This window comes from Pseudorasbora parva, chromosome 24, assembly GCF_024679245.1.
Source record: "Pseudorasbora parva isolate DD20220531a chromosome 24, ASM2467924v1, whole genome shotgun sequence".
In the NCBI taxonomy this organism is placed as follows: Eukaryota; Metazoa; Chordata; class Actinopteri; order Cypriniformes; family Gobionidae; genus Pseudorasbora; species Pseudorasbora parva.
The window spans coordinates 20,239,489-20,263,015 of NC_090195.1; the positions used below are offsets into that span (position 1 = coordinate 20,239,489).

The following is a 23,527-nucleotide window of genomic DNA, read 5'->3' on the forward strand; positions in this document are numbered from 1 at the left end:
ACCGAATGAACTTGACTACAATATTATACTAACAAATGTCATCTTTAAGAGATCAGAAATAACATAAAATATTACTATATTAACACTTGTTTAGTGCTGTTAATGCGATGAGTTCAATTTGTGTAAAAAGTTAAAGCACAGTAGTGTATAGTGTTCAATAAAACAATTATTTTTGCTGTTATTTTATGTTGTATTATTTGTTTTAGAAAGAAAAAGGAGAACTACATGTTCAGTAGCCTATAATGACATCCTTTATATCCGCTGGCATATCGGATTACATTAGACTCCTGAACCTAACCTTGAAATGATAGAAGGCCAATGATGAATATTGAATGTGGCAACAAGATAATGCGCGTGTTAATTATGAATTCTCTTCAGTTTAAACAATATGTGCCACGATTCTCTTAACTTAGGCTTTGGTGAAGCATACCAGAGCTTAAGCTTCTTCTTTACATACAGGACAGGCTTGGTCGGTGATATGTAAATGGGATCAAATGCTCCCAAATGTACTTTGCAAAACATATACAGTACAATCTAACATATTCTAATGGATCTCAGAGGAAGGGCATTTCCTAAACAAATGTGAAATGGAATTTTGTGCACTGCATGACACACACAAAAAGTAATTTCACACAACGTGCAAGGTGGAAACAACAGGTGTCTGTGCATGATCAGAACATTTACTTCAGATATTCCAGCATCCTTTCTCTTGTGTCTGTCTTCGCAGCCATGGAGGGACTCGTCTAAGGAGGACCCAACATAATTGTCTTTTTCCAGTTGTCTCCTGGTTGATTTCCGTCTTTACACCTCTTCCTGGCAAGAGTCACCCGTCTCCTCGCGCGCAATGGCAGAGAAGGCTGGACTGGGGGTTCCGAAACCTGGAGGCAGATCTGCGACTTCGCTTCCACCTGAGCCTCTCGAGATCATCCGGACCAAGGCCCGCTCCAGGAGGGTCCGCATCAACGTCGGGGGCCTCAACCATGAGGTCTTATGGCGGACCTTGGACCGGCTTCCCAGAACCCGATTAGGCAAGCTCAGAGACTGCAACACCCACGAGTCACTAATGGAAGTCTGCGACGACTACTGCCTGAACGAGAACGAGTACTTCTTCGACAGACACCCTGGTGCGTTCACGTCCATCTTAAACTTTTATAGAACTGGGAAGCTTCACATGATGGAGGAAATGTGTGCTCTGTCTTTCGGGCAAGAGCTCGATTACTGGGGCATTGATGAGATCTACCTGGAGTCGTGCTGCCAGGCTCGCTACCATCAGAAGAAAGAGCAGATGAACGAGGAGCTGAGGAGAGAGGCAGAGACTCTGAGAGATAGGGAGGGAGAGGGGGAATTTGATAACACCTGCTGCTCAGACAAGAGGAAGAAACTTTGGGACCTTTTGGAGAAGCCAAGTTCCTCAGTTGCTGCTAAGGTAAGGTGTTGCGGTACACCTTGCGGTACAGTCTGGGCCTCCTGGGGTGTTTGACAACTCCCTGATAACCATTTTCATGCAACATCACAAGCCCTTCTTATTAATGATTAAGCGCTGTTCAACGTCAGTGTGTGCTCTGTTTTGTCAGTACATTTGATTGATTCAGAGTAGCTCTGTTCCAGAACCAAGTGATCTACCAGTTCCTCGCATTTTAAACATTATTCTAATCTTTTTTTTATTTTTATGAAAACCTCATAAATGACTGCTTTGGAACAATCTACATTGGCTTTACTGCATGGGATTAACTTTTGGGGCTTTCAAGAGTTTGTTGTTAGTGTTGCTAAGCTAAGCAGGTCTACTTTAATAAGCATAAATTCTGCCTTCTGTTTTGTTATGCTCCAAATTTTAGTACTTCATTCACTACTAAGAAAGCTGCCTTCTACGGACCTCATTAGTGACCGATTTGGAACACTCTTTGGAACACTCAGAGTAGCTGTGTCTCGTTTCAAAGGCAGCATCCTTCCAAGGTCGCATTTGTCATTTGCATACATCAAGAATTCTTTATTTTCAATAGCGTGTGCGATATTGAAGAAAAATGCGATATGCAATATTTGTTAAATAATGCGATATTTGATATGCGATACGATATTGCAATTAGTGTGTAAAATCTTATTTAAATTATATTAAATTAATTACACTGTAAAAAATTATTTAGAAAAAAAGTTACCTGGTTGCCTTAATTTTGAGTTCATTGAAATTAAAATTTTGAGTTAATACAATGAACATTTTTTGAGATTCGACAACCTTTATTAAAAGATTATTAAAAGATTTTGTAAGCATATTGGGTAATTATGTGTGTTATTTCTGATGATACAGTGAAACATGCCAAATAGTGCTATTTTCATGATTTATCATATTTTTTATGTGGTTCAGATTCAAAAATATTTTGAGTTTCTATTTATTAAACTAATTTCCTTCATTGTATCAACTCACATTTTTAATTTCAATAAACTCAAAATTTTAAGGCAACCAGGTTACTTACTTTTTTAAGTTAAACCAACAAAAAACACCACAAATTTTTTAAAAGTGTATTTAAAAACTGAGAATGAAACCATTTGTGTTTCACATTCTTTCTGGGAAAAGAAAGCATCGCTACAATTTCTGAAAGTGACCAGCAGTGTTTTAGTTGTAACATTTATGTCACAAATCATTCACGTTTCGGTGTGTGCGTGTGTGTGTGGGCATGTTTTTGTGATATATGAGGACACAAATGTGTATGATGACATGGGTATAACACAGGTATTACAAGAAGAGGGTGTAATATGAGGACATTGGCCATGTCCCCACTTATCAAAATGCTTATAAATCATACAGGATGAGGTTTTTTGAGAAAGTAAAAATGCAGAATGTTTCCTGTGATGGGTAGGTTTAGGGGCAGGGGCAGTGTAGGGGGATAGAAAATATGGTTTGTACAGTATAAAAACCATTACGCCAATGGAATGTCCTCATATGTGACAAAAACAAACGTATGTGTGTGTCAGACAGCGCGAGACTGTTATTTTTTTTTTATTTTTTATTTTTTTACAAATTATTGCATTAAATAACTCTTTTTAGCATCAAGCAAGTCACATAAGTACACAGTCTATTCTTTGCGTCAACCTAAAACTTACACTGTTCACAATGTTGAAGTAGCCTATTAAAATCATTGCAGATATTGCATGCCGTTGCGATATGCATATTGCGATATTTTTATATATTGCACATAATTTTCAAAGAAGTAACAATTATAAAATTGACAGTTATTTCATATGAAGTAAGTAGTTGTAATTTCTTGATGACTTTGACAGCTTCAGTGACATACATAGCTGACAAATGCGACCCCCAGAGGATGCAACTTTTCGAAGAGAAACAGCTTATTTTGAGGGAAGAATCATTGACATTAGCTTGTTGCTAAACAAAAAAAGGTGCAGTCACATTTACCGGTGTTTCAGTGAATTTCCACAGGCGAAATAGAGACATGCAATAGGAATCAACGTGATTGGGAATTTCATGTGAAGGCAAAAAAAAATTGTCATGCAGAATATGCAATGGGTCCTTGTAAATTCACTGCATTGCCCAACAGAAAGCTGTTTGGTTTGAAAGTTACTACTGTGTGAACTGTGCTTTATGCATCTCTACGCTATTTACAATAGACAATGGACCGTTTTACTTGCAAAATTGCACTAATGTGACTGCACCTTAATAAGCATATAAACATAATGCACATACATATTGTGTAACCTCTGGGAAATTAATAAAATGAATCTATGCGTACAGTGAACTACTGTACATTCTTCCATAAAAAGAAGCAGCCCAAGCTCAACCAAACCCATGTTCTTCTGCAAAATGACTGCAGTTTTATTTCTTAACCCCTTTAGATGATCAAAAGTTACATAGACTAGCTTATATATATATATATATATATATATATATATATATATATATATATATATATATATATATATATATATATATATATATATATATATATATATATATATATATATATATATATATAATATGCTAAAACTATGCACCGTGTTTTAAAATCGTCTCATTAGATTTTGGAACAGAACATTTGTTTCTGGATATTATATTGCTCCAGTGGTAACAGACTTTTTAATTGATTATATTTATGCCTACTGAAAAAAAAATGCTGTGCAAACGTGTTTGGCAAATTGAGTGCAATGGTAATTTCAATAGGAAGGAAGGAACTTTTTTTTTTTTTTTTTTAGAGCGGAATACAAAGTGTAATGAATAAAGCCTGATTAGAGTGAATGCAAAAATGGGATAATTTTTGATGCTGCACAGGTTTTCGTCTGTGGTGGAAAGGCTTGTTTTGCTGCTACTGATCACAGACAGTTGGCACCGGTTGACAGTTAGCTGTTGGATGCAATGTGTGCAAGAGCAGCTCTGCTTGTTGAGTCAGAGTGACCATATATGCCTCATTAAAACTCATGAATATATCTTACATAATTCTTTTGATGGTATTCAGTGCTTGCTGAATTTTTGAATGTCACACTATTGTTGGAATATATCATAAAGGCCACTGCCTTTTGAAATGGTTCATCTCACACAATGCTACATCTATCCGATTACATTCATTTGAACTTTCATTATACTTGATCACGATGCAGGGAGAACGAATGGTTGTGTGTCCTGTGTAGCTTCTAATGTGTGCCTGTATCTAAGGGCGTACATTGTGCTCTAAGTCATCCATTGGCTGGGGGGGTGCAATGATGAAATTCAATCACTGATCATTTACGAGGAGTATCCAGCATAGAGCGCAGTGCAGGGAAGGATTATATTTCACATCTGAGATAGCGTATCATAAAAACATCCGCTTAAAGTATGACAAAAGTACAGAGCCATGTGAGACATAATGAAAAAACACAGTTGTTAACATAACCGTTTTGGACGTCCTGCAGTGTGTGTTGTTTTTACCACAAATGCAGTGTCATCCGTTTTGTTGGACATTTCCTCCACCTATATGGGAATCATGGCTGATTCAATTTCAGCCTGCCTCCACCCACTTAATTTATGATACAGGCTCATGATGGAAAGAGCAGGAAGATTGTGGTAATATAGAAGAGGCATTGGCTGTTTCCTACACTGGGTGTGGATTATAAGAGCTCAGGCACTCACTGTGGTCTGGGAACACTGTGGTACTGCCTTGATTTTACCTCACAGGCAAGTGAGGGATAGTCATTTGTGTTTGTCAGTGCTCTGTTAAGGCTTTCTAAACAGCATGCAAAGGCACAAAGGGAGGAAATGACATGCTTGAAGTGAATAGGAGTGCGCATGTGTGTTCCTAAATGTACGAACAACAGCTTTCTCATATATCTTTTCCTTAGAGCTTCATGCAGTTTGAATGAGGGAAGCCTCTTTATATTCACAGGAAATCCCTCATATCAAAATGTGTGCATGATGCAGAGACACCAATTTAAAGATGAAGCGTATCATTTTTTTGTGTCACAAATGTGTCAAATTGTAAATGATTGAATAAGTAATTTTGTCAGTTTGTCTTTTCAATGTAGTTTAGTTTTCTAATATATTATATTTTAAATGTACATTAGTTTAATTAGTTTCATAATATACCATGTGTCAAAAACCAAAACTCAAATTAATTAACTAAATATTTTTAATGTCATAAAAAATTACTTTATTGTTAGTTTTTCCCCAGGTTTCTATATACATATATTATATCTTTAAATCATTAGTTTAATATTTGTCCTTCATTTTTAATTCGGTTGTCACTTGCAATGCTTCAAGTTCATCCCTTCATTATAGCTGTTAAGCACACTTCATGTACCTTTGTCTTTTTGTCTGATATAAAAAAACGTTTTGCTTTAAATTTACATTTCTAATGTGATTCATGCTTTGGTTCATGGCTTATAACTCTTTAATCAATACTTTTTAAAATCCCTGTGGCAAAAAATGTATAGGAAAAAATGGATGGGACAAATTTCCAGAACATTTCCCTGCCTACACTGTCTGAAAAAACGTACATTTTTGTCACTGGGTCGGTACCCTAAGGTACAAAACCAAAAAGGTACTAATATGTACATTTAAGGTACTAATACGCACTCCTAAAGAACTGCTATGTACCTTTTAAGATACTAATATGTACCATTTAGGGGTTAGTAAAGTACAAAGATGTACCTTTTCACTTTTGTACATTAGGGTACCGCCCCAGTGACAAAAAATTACCTTTTTTTCTGAGTGTGCCATTGGTTAGACAAACAGTCCCAAACCTCCAAACTGGTTGAAATAATGTTGCTCACTCCCCTTGTCCGCAGTCGGTAGGACCAACAGATAGCCTCTCCCAAGACTAAGGAAAACAGTTTATTTTTTTTGGCTTGTTTTGGTCAGACCAAATTACTTCTCATTCTAGAGAGGATTGATAGACAGTTCAACAAAGTCTGCATGAAACAGAAGTTGCAATACTCTTTTCTTCCCTATTGTGATGTATATCAAGTGAAATGTCTTTGGAATGAGAAAAAAAAATGTAGGGCGCAACTTGATTTCGTCTGCAGGAATTGATTGGGTCGAAGTCGGGCATGTCTAACTAAATGGACTTAGATCTGAATGCCATGCTGTGTTCGAAATAGCCCCCTATACCTCATTCACTATTCCCTACATTACTCCACTAATATAGTCAACTTGAAGGAGTGAATGAAAACGAGTGAGTGAACTCGGACACTGAGTGCAACGGAAGGGCTGCCGCTATACTTTGTTCTTGCCTGTTTTATAATCATTTGAAACTGGCAGCTCCAGTAGTAATGAAAAGATTGATCTTGAACACTGCCATGAAAACTTAAACTTAATTAAACAATTTAATAATCAATTTAAAAGGAATTTATACCTGCATGATATTACACTGCACCCGCATCGGACCAGTGGTTTGTGAAATGGATGGATGGACGTTTCATCTGCGAACGCCATCTTCTGGTGAGATGCAGGAATTCACTCTCGCAGTGCATTATGGGTATTCTATTTTGAGGGTACACCAGTTGTACACTCGTTATTGTGGGGTTGAATGAGCGCACTAAATAACCTCCACTATGTTTTCGGGAAAAAGCATACACTATTTAAGGGTATAGGGGGCGAATGCTGTGAGTTTTGAAGGATATTTAGTCCCGCCCTCTGATGAGACATTCGTCATGAAGGGAACAGATGTTGTTTTAAGGATGATGATATTGTTTTGTTTTTTGTTTTTTTTTTATTGAAGATTACAAGGGCATATGCATTTTAAAAAGATAAGGATGTGCATGGATAAATAATTTGTAATAAACACTGCAACATTCTGTAAAAAAAAGAGGGGGGGGGGGCTTTTTTGATTTCATGGTGACTTTAAAGGGTTACTTCAGTGATTAGCATATGGCTTTGTATCAGTAGATACCCTGGAGTATAGTCAAATAATTGTGCTTGAAATTGACGATATTTGCGTAATCGGAAGAATTTTTGGCCAAAGGCTAAAGACTAAAGACTACAGCCAGCAAAGGGAGCTATCTCCACATGTTTTCAACCCACGCATGGGGGATGGGAGATCGCACTCACAGCTCAGCTCGCAGCTGCAGGCATTCGTGGAAACGGAGCTATGCTGAGCAATGTAAGTCTTTTAACTTCTCAAATGAATTTCTATGAAAGTTACGCTTCCAAAGGCATTAACTGAAAACGAGCCAGACTGAACACGCGTTGTGAATGTATATGCCGCGAGCGCAGTCGCGATTACCTCAGCTCTCATCACGAGAGTCACAGTAATCCAGTAGCGGTGGCTTTGGGAATGGCCTCACAGGGCAGCGAAGTATTTTGTGAATTGTTGTCTTTCATCCCCATGAGACAAAAATACATTTTCTGTCTTTTCTCAGTCAAGAAGGCACCAAATTCAAATTCATCTTCCAAACGCTGAAGTACTCCTTTAAGGTACAGAGAGAGAGAGAGAGAGAGAGAGAGAGAGAGAGAGAGAGAGAGAGAGAGAGAGAGAGAGAGAGAGAGAGAGAGAGAGAGAGCAGACAAAATACTAAAAATGCTCTATTAGGACATGGACGGTCAGTAAAGGACCATTACATGCTCGAATCCCCCTCCCACCACTGTGACACTGTTCGCACACATGCAGAGATATCATTACATCTCCTCAGAGGAATCTCCACTAATGTGTCCAAACATTACAACACCGAGCAATCATTTACCACACTTCCTTCGCAGTGAACACAGGTTAAAAATGGAAAGGGGATGATTGACACATTGTTTAGGGGGTCCAATCAAAGGTAGAGTTGCATGAGTCCAGTACAGCGTGTATTTTGAGAAACTATAGACTGGAGAGAGAGAGAGAGAGAGGGATAGAGAAACTAGTAATCTAAGTGAAACCACAGCATGCGTCTTCTTCTGAATCAGTTCTCTTCAAACATTCACCATGAATAATACATGTATTAGTCAGTTCACACTTATTCACACAAACATGCACACATGCAGCTTGATGTAATGCGGTCCTGGCTTACAGAGGTAACATTCACAGAGGAGAGAGAATCATTTGGGAGAGTTGCACCTTGACGCATACTCCTATAAATAGGCAGCTGGCTAATGCAACAGTAGCCTTAGGTGAGGGTACAACGTTTTCACTCGCCAAGGGGATGGTACCAAAGGACGAAAGATATAGGAAGTCCTTCACAGGACAAACCGAGAAGGACTGGTAAAAACAAAACAAGATGCATTGATTAAATGAAAGTAATGCATCTTCATGATGACTTTCTCATTTAAAGATTAAATATAGAATTTAGATGATGCTGACTGCATCAATAAATCAAGGTGGATATGACTGAAATGCACTCTCATGTACTGTAGTGGAGTGTTTGTGTGGCGTTATATAGAGTCATGCATCATACATTAAGCCATATGTTTGTCCACATCTGCAAAATTTCCCTCCAGGAACTAAACCACATTGGGTACGAGCAGATGCCTTTATTATAACCAGAGTTGTAAATAAAAAAGTTACTGTAAATACAGCATTCTAAGTAATAGTCTGCCACATTCCTAGCAGGTGCATTGCTTCTGGTGATCTTAGTAAATGTGTCAATGAATAATTTCACTTGACGTATCTGTCGTTTGAGGCATTTCCTTCTAATCTTATTTTCAGTGTCATATTCCTTTGAGATTTATGTTTTTTTTTATTGTTTTTTTTTACATTTACATAGACAATGATATATATACCTTATGCTAAAACATCCTAAACTTCTAAAGCATTAAATACATCTTATTGGCATCAAATGTATGCCATTAATGTTAAAAATGTAATGTATTAGAGTTAAAAAGATATATGAATGCCATAAAATCTAGGCTATATTATGGCAGGGAGATATTACAATTGTGGCTGTTAATATATGGCTGTTAAAAAAAGTATTTATTATATATTATATATTGACTAAATAAATAAAAAAATACAACACTGGAATCTAAAATCAATAGTTTTATATGCTACAATTCAATTTAGGCATCACAACATTATTCAAAAACAAATGGATATTTGTTTCTGAGCTTTGCTGAAGATTACATTTAACAGTGTTTTTACATTATTATGAGAAATGACATTATTATGCTTTCCTGTAGCTCAACCAGTAGAGCATGGCGCTAGCATCGGCAAGGTCATGGGTTTGATTCCCAGGGAAAGCAAGAATTGACAATAATGTAAAATGTGTACTTTGAATGCAATGTAAGTCACTTTGGATAAAAGCATCTGCCAAATGCATAAATGTAACATGATAATGAACTGAGAAATCAAATTTTCCTTGAGCTTTTGACATATAAGAGGTCATCATACTATCAGAATATGCTCTAAGTTTCAGAACTAAAGTCTTCCTTGTTAGTTCAATAAAAGCTTTTAATGACACCAGGCCCAGCAAACGACATGTTTTTCAAAATGAGGATCTATGACGTCAAAGGGAGGCAAGCACGCCTCTGCAGAAGAAGATCAACACCTACTTCATCCCTCCTCTGTCCGATTCGCCCCGCCCACCGATTCGCGCATGACATGATGCGATTGCCTAAAGTAACAAAGGCCTAGTGTTAAACCAGATCGTGCTACCAAGCAATAAACATGGCGTGGAGGATAGCAAAATACTGTGCAGTGTCTGTGGTCGTGTTACTGCGTTAATTACTGTGTTAATTCAACTGTGTTAATTCTAATGTCTGATCTGAAATGTAATGATTCATGTACAGTCAGATGTTTTTTGTCTGTGTCAGTAAATAAAACCAATGACTAAACGTCAACTTGCATTTTTTACTCTTAGTAGGATGAAAATAATCTGTGATTAAATTCTATAAAGAAACCGATCAAAGAAAGCTCTCTTTGCATTTTTGCTGGAGCAGCGCGCACTACAGCTGTCAACCAGAGAGTTTATTAGTGACTCCCGTTTTAGTCAACGAAACTCTTAACTATATCACATTTGTACTGTTAGTGAAGATGAAAGCATTCGTTAGTTAACAGAAACTGAGTTGCAATGACAAGATCACTGCTTTCATGGGCTCAACATGACTGTGATCGGCTACAATGTTCATCTCTGCAACCTTTTATGCCACGATTCGGAATATAATGCCATAGATCTAAATATAATGCCATAGATCTAAATGTAATGCAACTGTTTTCACGATTAGTTAATTATGAGAGCTGTTATAGTAAAAACACACTAAAAGAGAGAGTAATACTATTTCAAATGGAGTGATGTTAGCCAATCACAGCAGTAGGCGTTTACACTGAAGTCTCACAGCAGACACGCCCCTTAAAACCAAGCAGAGCATTCAGAGCTGAGGGCTAAAATCAGGTTAGGGAAAATGCCTTTTATTTATCAATTCTTTTTAAGTAAAAAGCATTCTAGCTAGGGCTGTCAAAGTTAATGCGTTAATGCAAATTCATTTTAACGACACTAAATTTATTAACCCAGCACGCATTTACTGTTTGATCCATGGTAGCCCGTTGGAGAAATGGAGATAAGCAATAGACATAAAGGATGCAGCTTGCCTAAACGCTACCATATTTTCTGTTTTAGACTCCAGGTCGAAAGAAAAGTGCGTTTTTACATAGTGCACAGTCTCTCACACTCTAAAAACTAATACTATGATTTACTCAATTTTTTTGGTGAAACATTTTTACACTAAAAAAATTGAGTAAATTTTAAAGCAGTGAAATCAATTATAGACACCATAAGAACTGAGTAAATGTAATTAAAAAAATTAAGTAGATCTGAGTAACAGCATTTGTTACATTAACAAATTCAATTGAGTAGAAAAAAATGGGTAAAAAGCATTTAAAAACCAATATTTATGACTAATATGAACTGTTTTTACTTACTAACTTGTATAGTATAACTTTAATTTCCTCTAAACCTTTGTAAAATACTCCACAGTCCACACAATCACACTTAAACATGACATGGCCTTTATTGTCGACGAGTAACTTAAGGTACAGCAATAACGTTACAGCATATACTGTTTTGACATGTTAAGAATAACAGTTATTTTACAACATTTAAACTCATGTAACAGACATTTTAGAAGTAAAAATGAAACATTTAAAAGTAATTCAAGTGTAATCAACCGGTCTGTTATCCCATTTCCACCGTATCAGCGCTGTTTCTCGAGCCTGAGATGGACTAACGTTAGCGGTCTGCGGGTGGACTTTGAACTTGAAACCGCTGTCCTGCGTTTCATTCGTAGCTGAAAGATGCTGCGAGGCGCCAGACTCCATAACCTGACAATAAACAAACAGTGCCCAGTTTTAATAAGATTTTATCATCCAAATTCATTATATTCATTATCTTTACGAATAAAGTTGTGTGTTTTGAGAAACAGCAAGCGTTTCAAAGACCAACGCCAGACGTTAACTTAAGGTGACTCACACTGCGTCCCTAGATGTTGTTTTGAATTAAACAAAATGCCTTTTAGCACAGTAATGATTATATAGATAAAACAAAACATACAAACCTGAATTTCACAGAGGAAATGCCCCAATTCTGCGACTGAGAAGAAGAAACTGCTCTGGTGGTGACTGAGGAGAATTCAAATATCCGCACTCACTCAACCGTCGAGCTGTCGTCACGTCAGAGGGTGGGGGAGGGGTGCATTGTTTTAATCTAGTAAACTTACTCAATTTCTTCAGTGTGTGTTAAATATTAATAATCTTGATTTTAATTAAGTAATATTTGTGGTTCTTAAAACATATCGGTTTAATTCTCCATTCTCAAATATTTTGAAATAAATTTCACAAATGTATTAAGTATATTTAAAATAAATAATTGGTTATTTGAATACTAAATTATTTTTAGTGAAAAAAACTTAAATATAACTATACATTTTAGACAAAATTAACTGTTGGATTTTTAGTCAATTATTTTGGTATGTTTAACTAAAACCATCAAGTAAATGACATTGAGAGATTTTATTAAGTTAATAAAGTTAATTATTACTGTGATATTTACTAAGCCACTGAATTATTTTTTAGAGTGCAGTCTCTTCTCTGCAGTGCTAGTGGGATGCACTGCAAACTCACTCTCGCTCATGTCCGAGGTAAATCATTCACACCATCACCACTTGCAGTACATGTGTTTTATTGAACTAAATACATTACAATCGGCTAAAACGAAAATGCAGGACAAGAGCACTCCCGAGTCCCTCACGCTGTGTTCATGCGAATCGCGGCACAGTTCGGTGCGCACACACACAAAGGCTGCATCCAAAACCTGGAAAATGCTGCCTTCGGAGGACACATTTGAAGGCAGGAAGGCATCAAGCAACGTCCGAATCTAATGTTTGCTTCACTTCCTGTCTCCTGAGATGCCTTCACCTGATCGATTTTTGAAGGCAGCATACATGTATCCTTCACTACCTCTGATATCCCACAATCCTGTGCTTTCCATTCAGTGACAGTGAAAGATGGCGTATGAAAGTTGCGTTTGCTGGTCAGTTTGTTATTTTACCAATATTTTCCACTTCTGATGTAATTTCTAGTGAGAAATTACTAATTTATTAATTAAATATGTGTTTAGTTCTCACCAAAGCTCGATCTGTTTTGCTGTAGATCTTTAAACTGTTACACTGCCTTAAAAGTCCGTCCGAAATTAGGTTTGTGAGGTGCCTTTATGCACAAAACACTGCCTTACAAGTCATTGTCTGATAAGGCAGCGAGTTAACGAGTCAGCTGTCTAGGTTTTTGGACGCAGCCAAAATACCGGCAGTTCAGCAGGGAATGCGGATCTCTTAAACATAGACAGTAAAAGAAATGGACAGAGCGTTCCCATAGACTTCAACGGTGGAAAGTGAGGAAAATTAGAAGCACTCACTTCCTGATGGCTGAGCGAACTGCGCAGGCTCAGACTGAGCTTGACGACGTAGATGTGATGTGGGCACGCAACCTGTCTGACAGTTGTAGGTCTTCTAGTAGTTGTGGAAAGTAAAATCTGAATCATGTTGTTTAAATGTTTTGTCCCGTTGCTTTTGGCTCACTATGGGCTTCTCCTCATTCTTCTCCCTTGACTTTATCAGGCTTTATGTCTCCACGTCCCCCCGACTGTTTTATAGACAGTAAAAGATTGCTTCTGAGCGTCTCCTCCTGGCTATACGGTAATTTCTCAACTGTTAATCTATATTTACAAAAACAGCTTCTACGGGGCAATAGTGTAAGATACAAGGTAATGGAGCCTTTTATGCATTGTCGTGTTTCTTTATAAATTAACAATGGACAAATGGAGTCTTTAAATGCCTCAGATGTAAAGTTATTCGCTGTCAAAGTGACTCAAAAATGAATGGGAGTCAATGGGATGCTAACAGCAGGTGATGGCTTGGTTAGCAATGGCCGCCCCTATGGGTGGAACGCTTTCTGAGTTCTAGATTACCCCCTTGCTCTTAAAGGGGCCACACTATATTCCAGCTCTTAAAGGGGCTGCACTATATTCCTACTGGTGGAATATGGACCTCCTCCGGGTATGGTGTGGTACTGGTGCTCTCCCAGGTCCTCATGACAGCTTTCACATTCCCAATTTTTCATGCGAACTGTGCCCTGTTCTGAACTAAACTGCCAGTGTAAAAACTCCCTTTATTTATATTCTTAAAATGAGAGAAATCACTGCTTATTCAGAATTTTTAAGCTTAGGCTTAAAAGACATGAACGAGTTATTTGATAAACATCTATGACCTTTGATACATGTCTAGTCTTCCTGCTGTATTGTTGATTATTATTGAATAAGTATGGTTTCACTAATAATAAACGTACGTTTGCATAAAGCATGCATATTTGTCCATATACCCATGTTGATTAGAGTATTAAAAACTTAATTCAAATTTAATTTAAAGATGTGTGATTTAAATTGCGATTAATCGCGAGTTGACTCATGACAATCATGAGATGAATCCCGATTAAATATTTTAACCGATTGACAGCCCTTGTGCTAACATTATAAGTGCACCCTAGGAAACTTCATAAAACAATGCAGTTCATGACCACTTTAATGTTTAACTTTAAAGGTGGGGAAGGTATTATTTCAAAACCACTTTACAAAACGGACTCGGGCCGAGTGCAATAACAAAATTGTAGCCAATCAGCAGGTAAGGGGCGTTTCTACGAATAATGGTGAGAAGAGAGGCTCAGTCATTATTCAAAACACACGACAAACAGGACGGACATTAGCTGAGAACTAATATATGCTGGCTTTTGCTTGAATATGCTCGTGTGTCATCTTCACTTGTTCGTTCATTTGCGATCATATTGTCACTCACTTCAGCGATGATAAAGACCCGTTCATTTCCACATCGTATGGAGCATCTAAATCTCCTCACTGTCAGTTTTAAGCGTCAGCTCACAAAATTGGTCTGACAAGTAAGATACTATACTCCTAATATATGTGTGTTTCCTCTTTTCATGAGCTATACAACCCTTATCCGGTCATTATTGTAATATGTCGTTAGCTGGACCGTTGTGCTCCTGTACTATCGAGTTGTTCATGAGAACTGTTTGTGTTTTGTGATCGCTATGACTTAAATCTTGTCATAATTGTAATATGTTCGTTAGTTGGACTGTCGGCTCGTGTTCTATCGAATTGTTCATGGGAACGGTTCATGTTTTTGTGATCCCTATAACTCTAATTTTGTCATAATTGTAATATTTTCGTTAGTTGGACTGTCGGCTCGTGTTCTATCGAGTTGTTCATGAGAACGTTTTGTGTTTTTGTGATGGATATTCACTTTTTCATTGAATATTCGACCTGGATTAGTAACACGCAGATTCTGCCATAGTCATTGCCTGAGTTAAGTTGCGTATGTGTTCGGCGGAGCTGTCAAAATAGGGCCGAGACCTTTTTTGGGGGTAGGGGCATGTTTCCTTTGGTGATTTGAAATAACAACAATGGTTACGGTGTGTTCACACGGGGCGTAGGCGTTAATGCTTGACGGAGGGCGTGGCTGAAGCTTGGTGCTGACGCGATCGTCATAGTGACAACAGCCAATCACATTAAAACTTACTTGCCGCTTGGAACACAACACAACACAAAAAAACGCCTTTTTTGACAGCTAGTCTGTGAGACGAAATGGATGCCGATTTGGTGTTATGTGTGAATGCGATTGCCCCTGTAGTTGTTGTCAGTGCACTGCACAGGTGCTCGAAGCTGTTGGGTATATTAAATCCTAAAAAAGCACCGACAGCAGGGAGAATATCACACACTGGTCAGGAGCTGCGTCTGTATGGTTAACGGAGCAGTATTGAACGCAATTGGCTGGCGCCTGCTCAAGGATATTTGCATACGGCGATCTAATTGGATGACGCCTGTGCTGGCGCTTGAAAAGTAGAGAAATTTTCAACTTCTGCCGCTTGCAACGCGAGTGAAGCGACGCGACGGAACCCACAATTCAGTTCGGCACGGGTGATGTCATCCTTTCAAAGTAAATGGAAAGCGTTAACGCTTACGCCCCGTGTGAATGCGGCGTTACCAGAAAGCACTTACTCCACCTTTAAGTGACTATTAGATGATGGCATGGATATGCTAAAATAAGGGAAATGAGCATAGCACAAATTAAATATTCCGCACAATATCGACTAATGCCAATGATCTAATATTGTCACCAACGGTTGCAATAGTAGAAGCAGCAGTAATGTTTATTGAAAAGGAACTCGATACAAAATACTTACGAATATTCTTGACTTGAAACAAATACGAATTGTTAACCCCAACCGAACCGATGAAACAGTACAAGAACTGTTGAACGTGCAAAACCGAGATTACACGTGACAAAACCAAACAAGAACTCAGATATCCCTTTCAAAAGCACCTGATATATCCTGCCTCTTTAATCTATGAGCATAAACAGAGGATTTATAAAGATTTGTACATATACAGGTCATAAAAAGTTGTTTTAGAAGCTGTCCATAGTGATATTGCATGTATTAGTGTCTATCTAAAAGTGAACGAATGGGGTAGAACTGCACTTCATGTACTTCACCTCTTGATAATATGAATAATAATGAAATCACGTTGCATAATCACCCTAAAACTGCCTAGTTTCTTCAAAATAAATAGAAATGCATCGAGTCCTTAAAGCTCACTCAATTTTTGGTTGGTTCATATGTGATTTATTTATAGTTGCCAATGTCTCACATATACCGCAGTGCCAGTGTATCTTTGTTATTGCAGAGTAACAGCTGTGCCCTGTAGGTTTAAGTGACTGTCGCAGAATTGTAGAGCTCACTCACACTTAAGTTAATAACCTTACTGAGGATTCATGCTAGAGGTGTCGTTTTTACATATTTGGCTAATGCACCGCTCACCTTGTATTTACGCCCACGTTTCAAACAGAATTATGGGGCTAAAATATGCCACAAATCTCCACCGCAGTGGTGCTCGCACTCGCTGGATGATTTAAATGAGCTGGTTTGATTTAAAAGAGGGGTACAGGCCCACTTAATGTCAGGTCTTTGAAACAACAGTATATTTGCCACAGTTTCAAATGTAGAGGAAGTCGCATGGAGTGTGACTGGATTTAGATTTGGTGGGTCTGCTTCAGGATTATTATAGATTTGAAATGTAAATGTAATGTAATGTTTCTATATTGTATGGTACTCGCAAACATCATTATATAATTCATATTTTACCACGTTTTTTTTCAAACCTCAAATAAAGAGTCAAATGGTAATGAATCAGCGGATTGATTCATGATTCGGATTGCGTGTCAAACTGCTGAAATCACATGACATTGGCAATCCAAATCATGAATCAATCCGCTGATTCATAAACTTTTGAATCTTTATTTGAGGTTTGAAAACACACGCGGGAAGAGTTGAATAAAGTCGTAGTTTTTGTTATTTTTGGACCAAAATGTTTTTTCGATGCTTCAAGAGATTCTAATTAACCCACTGATGTCACATATGGACTTTGATGATGTTTTTATTACCTTTCTGGATATGGACAGTATAGTGTGCATTCACTTGCATACACTTTCGGACAAAATATAAAATATATTAAACTGTGTTCTGAAGATAAACAAGGTCTTACGGGTGTGGAACAACATTAGGGTGAGTCATTAATGAAATAAATTTCATTTTTGGGAGAACTAACCCTTTAAAGCGTCGGCTGTAGCATTTATGCATTTCTGCTAAATGCATAAATGTTAAAGCCTGTACACAAAGCTTATCGCCAGCCTTATTCGAGTCATTTTTCGGCACGTCTTGAGTGTTCACACCCAAGCGATTTTTACTGGCGATGCGCCAAGTGAACGTGCAAATTCAGTAGTTACACAAGGTTGTGCTGCTGCACTTTACGCTTCTGACACTCGCTTGTCACAGAAGAAGAGAGACTGTATTTATGTGCTTGCCAAAACCATTCACACTTTTTTGCTTACTGGCAAGCAGCGGCGTCACAGTGACAGGCATTATCAGCTCATCTTTTTCTTTGTCTACTTACTACTACTTCGCCGTATTAATGTGTGCTCGGTAATGCCGTTTTGTGCTTGAGCGCCACCAGGTTGTGTTTTCCTGTAACTTCAGCAACTCCAGGCAAGTGAACAAAAGCACCGTTCTCATTGGTCGGGCAGTTTTTAATGGGGCGCGTCCAAAAAAAAAAAAACGAACCCAAGGTGTTTTTTTTAATTATTATTACGCTTTTCCAGCTGCCGTTTTTCACGTCTGTGTGCACACTCACATTGGCACCCTTTGTTTAGTTACGAGGCGTTTAACGTACGCGAAAATCATCCCGGTGTGAACAGGCCTTTACGGAAAAAGCATAACTGCCGCGACGATGACCTCGGCTGTAGCATAAAAAAGCACAGAAGGCGGTCCAACGGAAGATAGATATTTTACTTTATAACATGTTAAATATGGATATTTTTCGTAACACAACAATTCGCGTCAGAAGGCCTTTATTAACCCCCACGGAGCTGTGTGGATTACTTTCATTATGGATGGATACACTTTTTTTGGTCTGCCATTCACTGCCATTATAAAGCTTGGAAGAGCCAGGACATTTTTTTTTATACAACTGATATTATTTGTCTAAAAGGAGAAAGTCATATACGATGGCTTATGGTGAGTAAATTATGGGATACTTTTTATTTTTGGGTGAGCTATCCCTTTAAATGATCATTTAAATTGAGAGATTTTTTTAGGGCTTTCTACTGTTTTTATTTGCGCTTTCGTATTTAATTAATGTGTAATTTATTACAACTAATTCTGTATATAAAACTAAAAATGATTCGTGGTCACTTTTATTGTAGTTTAGTTTAGTTGGTTTTGGAGTCATGAAAATATTGTATAGTTCACTTCTAATTTTAGAAAGTATTTTCATGATCAATTATAACACCGATCTTCACATGTGTGTATAGGCAACTGTGTTCTGTTCCAAAAAAAGTCTGCAGAATTTGACATGGTTCTTCAATATTATCAGCGGCGAAAAGAAGCAGCTGGTGGAACAAGCGTTTATTACTCACCTTTCATTCGTGTGAATTGTGTTTTGTTCTAAAAAAAGACTAACTTTTCCGGTACATGGATCTTTTCTTTTGTGGAAGCTTTATTTGTCAAAGTTGGACGTAGTTTTTCATTTTGTCAAAATCATTACCTTTATCAAGACAGAATACTCCGGCTATTATTTTCCACTTTGCTTGTGTGCTCTGTAGCTGTGTATGCCCATCAGCGCTTCAAAGAGCATTATAATAACACCAAAATTACTTTCAACGGCATGCGGTCCTTAAATTAGAGGACCCCTCAGGTCCAGCTGTCATTTACAGAGCAAAGGCACCCTCTTCTAAACTGTGCTAGTGTAGTTACATAATACTTTCCAGAGAGACCTAATCAGCATAGACTAACATTTAGGTGCCACGTCCTAAATCCTCTTTACGCATTCATAATCAGATAAGAACTCTTTGGATTATGGGTAACAACGGTTCCTCTGGCTTTGTATTGGTTGCAGTGCATCATGGCTGAAGGGGATGTTCCAGACTCTGCCCTTTGTTTAAAATGTAATCAAAAAAGCTTAGATTTCAGAGTGCCTTTCGTAATGCTTTTGAATGCTCTGGCATTTACATTAACATTCAACTTATGATATACAGTAATCCAATTTATGTGGTGCTCACATATCCATTTAATTTGATTATAGTCATAAAACCTTTATTTTGTCATTATTTACTCTTCCTTGTGTTATTTGAAACCAGTGCACCTGTCTTTCTTCTGTGGAACACAAAAGAAGATGTTTAGCAGAATGTCCAAGCTGCCCTTTTTCTTTTTTCATAGAATGGATGGGAATGGTGACCACATATTTTAGTGAACAACTTTGGCCTGTTTTGTTTGGCCATATATTTTAGCAGATGTGAAACCACATTTATGCTGATTTTTTTTTGTTTTTGTTTTGGAGCTTCACTTTCACTGTATGAAAAAGAGCTACAGCATAAATATTCTTTAAAACTTCTCGTTGTGTGTTTCATTGAAGTCATACAGTATCTTACAGTGACTTTAATCTTACAGTAACTTTTAGGCCCCTACAGAAGCAAAATATGCAGAAGCAAAACCACAACTCTTTTTAAACAAAAGTAGTTTATGGGTTATCCACTTGCTTCCAATAAACTGAATAGCAGAGTGTACAACCATGTGGCCATTTTTCATTTTGTAAAATAAACCCAGCACAGAAAAAAAAAAAATGCTAAATTTATAGGTCAGAGAAAAAGTGATGGAAATGGCAGAGTAATTCTACAATGGTTCAGGGATAACACTAACCACAACAAAGAGCAGTAACACCAGACACAAAAACAAATCAGTGTAAATGACATGGGGATATGATTTAGGAGGCTCAGATTATTTTAAGAGCTTAAGGCATCCGAGGTGATCCCATTTGGCCCTGAACAGGTATTTAAGGACACAGCGGTGAATAAGGAGCGCACATGTACCTAAAGACCAGGAGGATATCACAAGCTAGCACTTTAAAGCTAGCCTCCTCCTGTTGACTTCATTCATTGATCTGCACCAATGAAATCCTTGACATTTCTGATTTGCGGTTTTAATTATTTCACACATAACCCAGAAATCAATGGCCCCGGTAATTACAAAAGCATGGAAGTGTAAAAAACAAGAAACAAGACTTTTCACACCAAGCTGAAGACAAATATGCTTCACGCTTAGTGCTTTGTTTTAATGGCCCGGCAAGAGAGCTTGCTGGCGGGAGACATCAGAAATGTTGGCCGGGGGTCATAACATCCCCATGAGATGCTATGGCATTGCATAGGATGGCTTAATTTTATGTGCTTCTGTGGCTGAAGACGACACAGAGACAATCATGCGGTGGAAACAGGGCATTCACGTCTGATGTTGATGAAAGACGGTAATTTGATGATTTGGATGCCAAAAATAACTGAAGAAATATATAATTTATTAAACAATATGTTTAGAACTCATATCTGTAAAAACAGATCAAAGTCATGTCCAAGAGGGAGGAACAATTTTAACTAATGAAGAAAAGAAAAGTCTGGGTTTGTGTGTTGAAGCATTCAAGACAGAGGAACACTGAATGAAGATGTCTGGCTCTTCTAAATGAGGTGATGGTCTAGTAGCTCTATCTATGCCCCGGAGAGACCTGGTTTTGAATTCACAAAATCCCTCAGTGGAGAGTTTTGATCTCTGGTAAGTCCTGCCATATAAAATAAAAAACTAGTGCTGTAAAAGTACTTTAAAAAATAAAGGTTTGACAGCTTCTTTGAAAATGTTTGCAGTTTTTGTGAAAGACCTTGACCTAACATACTCTACAACTCTCAACGTCTTCATCCTTCATCCGAGACACATGTTAAGTTCACAGCAGAATACACATCCTGTTTTCCTATGGCAAATGTGGCTATTTTGTATGCATATTTTGGCTATAAACTATTTATACTATGGGGCAGATGAATGCTTAAATCTGATGGGCTGACGAATGATCTAAGTTGTGCGATTATTTTTAGGGAAACACACGGCTAAAGTAGTTCTAGGCAGGTCTTGACCGCATTACAGTTCCTTATCACTTTACCAAATTATTTCAGTTGCTTAAAATGTCTTTACAGCATAAAACAGCAAAATAACCAAAACCCACAGCAACACTGACCAACCAAAGAAAAATAGTAAACAATAGGATAAAAACGACAAATTATTTCCATGGTTTTCCCTCAAAAAATGTACAAAACGCACTTACTCTCTTTCTCTCACACTCACACATATACAGTATGGACAAACACTCGCAAATAAACTTGTCAGTGATGCTCAGACGATTTTATCTCTAAAATAGTTGAGCAACTTAAACGCTACGTGAAATTTCTCACTAGCAAGGTAATAAACGCATTGTTCTTACAGTTCGGCATTAGTAGACATTGCTGCCGAACACTTTTGAAAGAGACGCAGAAACTGAGGTAATTCACATACGCTCTCTCTCCCTCTCTTTCTAATAACTCACTGCATTAGTCTGCTATCAATGGCTCAAGCTTTTGATACTACACTCTTAGAAGAAAAGGTTCTATATAGAACCGTAAAAGGTTCTATCGGCGCTAGATGGATCCCCTAAAAGGTTCACCGCAAAAAAAGATTTTCTTACTTAGTATATTTGTCTTGTTTCTAGCCCAAACATCTAAAAATTCTTAAAACAAGAAGTATTTACTAGACAAGAAAAAGAAATTGTCTTGTTTTTGGGAAAAATATCTCAAAATTAAGAGAGTGTTCTATTTAGAACCCTTTTTAAGTACCAAAAGGGTTATTTCTTGTCATTACAGAACCCTTTTAGCATAAAAGGGTCTTTGGAGTATACTCAGCTATACTTCTTTATTAGGGCAGGGACTCGATTAAAAAACGAAATCTAATTAATTATAATTAACCGCATTTTAATTGCATATAAATATTTGACCTGAGAACAGTGAGAAGTAATTTTTCACTTTTTTAAATTTGTAATTTTTTGCGTAATTAATCTTAATTAACGCTTTAAAGTCCCGTAATTAATTAATCTTAATTAACGCGTTAAAGTCCCGGCCCTATTGTTTATATAACCTTTTAAGGGTTCCAAATACGTAGCGCCGATAAAACATTTCCTTCTAAGAGTGTAGCTCTAAAATGACGTTTTGGATTTAGTAACGGAGGCTTGGGTTTAGATGCATAAGAAATTGGTCCTGAACACAAGCGCGTTTGAAAGACAAAACCTGACTTATGTATTTGAATAAATCATCTGAATTGTTGTGTTTTGAGGTATAAAAGGTATATGGTTTGAATAATTATTCCACTATTATTTTATGCCCGGAGTCAATTAGTTAATTAGGAGTCGAACAACAGTTAGATACGGTTTCAGACAGACATATTGTCAGTATGTATATTAGGCCCTTACACCTGGTATTAAGATGCATTTTGGTCGATCAGATCACAAGTGGGCGATGCTAAATACCGGTGTAAATGGGTTATAAAACGTTTTGAGCTTGTCCACTTTTGACCACTTCCAGAGGTAGTCACAAACACATTCGACCAGATTGCTTTCGTAGTGTAGATGCTCAACCATGTTTTCGAACAACCAGGAAAAAAAGACCGCCTCCTCTCCCCCTACTTAATGCATAGGCATTATGGGAAGCACACTAGTCAGATGGAATTTAAACTTTGTGGGCTGAAGACCCAAGTTTGGTTTGAAGTAACTTAGTAAGTCACAATGTCACCATTACTGATTTCTAACACGCACTCACGGCTATCAGAGCGAAAAGAAAAGCTGCTGCTCTCCATATGTTTTTCAGTCATCTCTAGGAGCATTCATATGTAAATTACACAAGCTTATTTTGTCCATTAGAGCGAAAGATCTGAACCCATATATTTACCCGCTGATAGACCCTCCCCTCAAAGAAACCAGACGGCTTAAAACATCAGGTGTAACTGGGTATGTCTCCCTCATCTACTTGTGATTCGATTGACCAAAACGCATGTTAGAGCGAGGTGTACACAACATCAGCGCATTAGTTTCAGAAAATCTTTCTGCTGGTTACATTGAATTACCAGGCGGCAGCGACAAGTGACTGTCCTTATGAGTGTGTTGTTGAGTCATTCATTGATCCGGT

The 23,527-nt window shown here is 37.6% G+C and overlaps 1 protein-coding gene across 1 annotated transcript in view; it reads left to right on the forward strand.

Moving 5' to 3' along the window:
• Positions 1-23,527, forward strand: part of kcnb2b (potassium voltage-gated channel subfamily B member 2b) — a 144,169-nt gene that overhangs the window by 691 nt on the left and 119,951 nt on the right. Inside the window, exon 2 of the mRNA XM_067434873.1 lies at positions 728-1,426. Coding sequence (XP_067290974.1) covers positions 845-1,426 — 582 coding nt within the window. The 5' untranslated portion in view covers positions 728-844. The remainder of the gene's footprint in view (positions 1-727; positions 1,427-23,527) is intronic.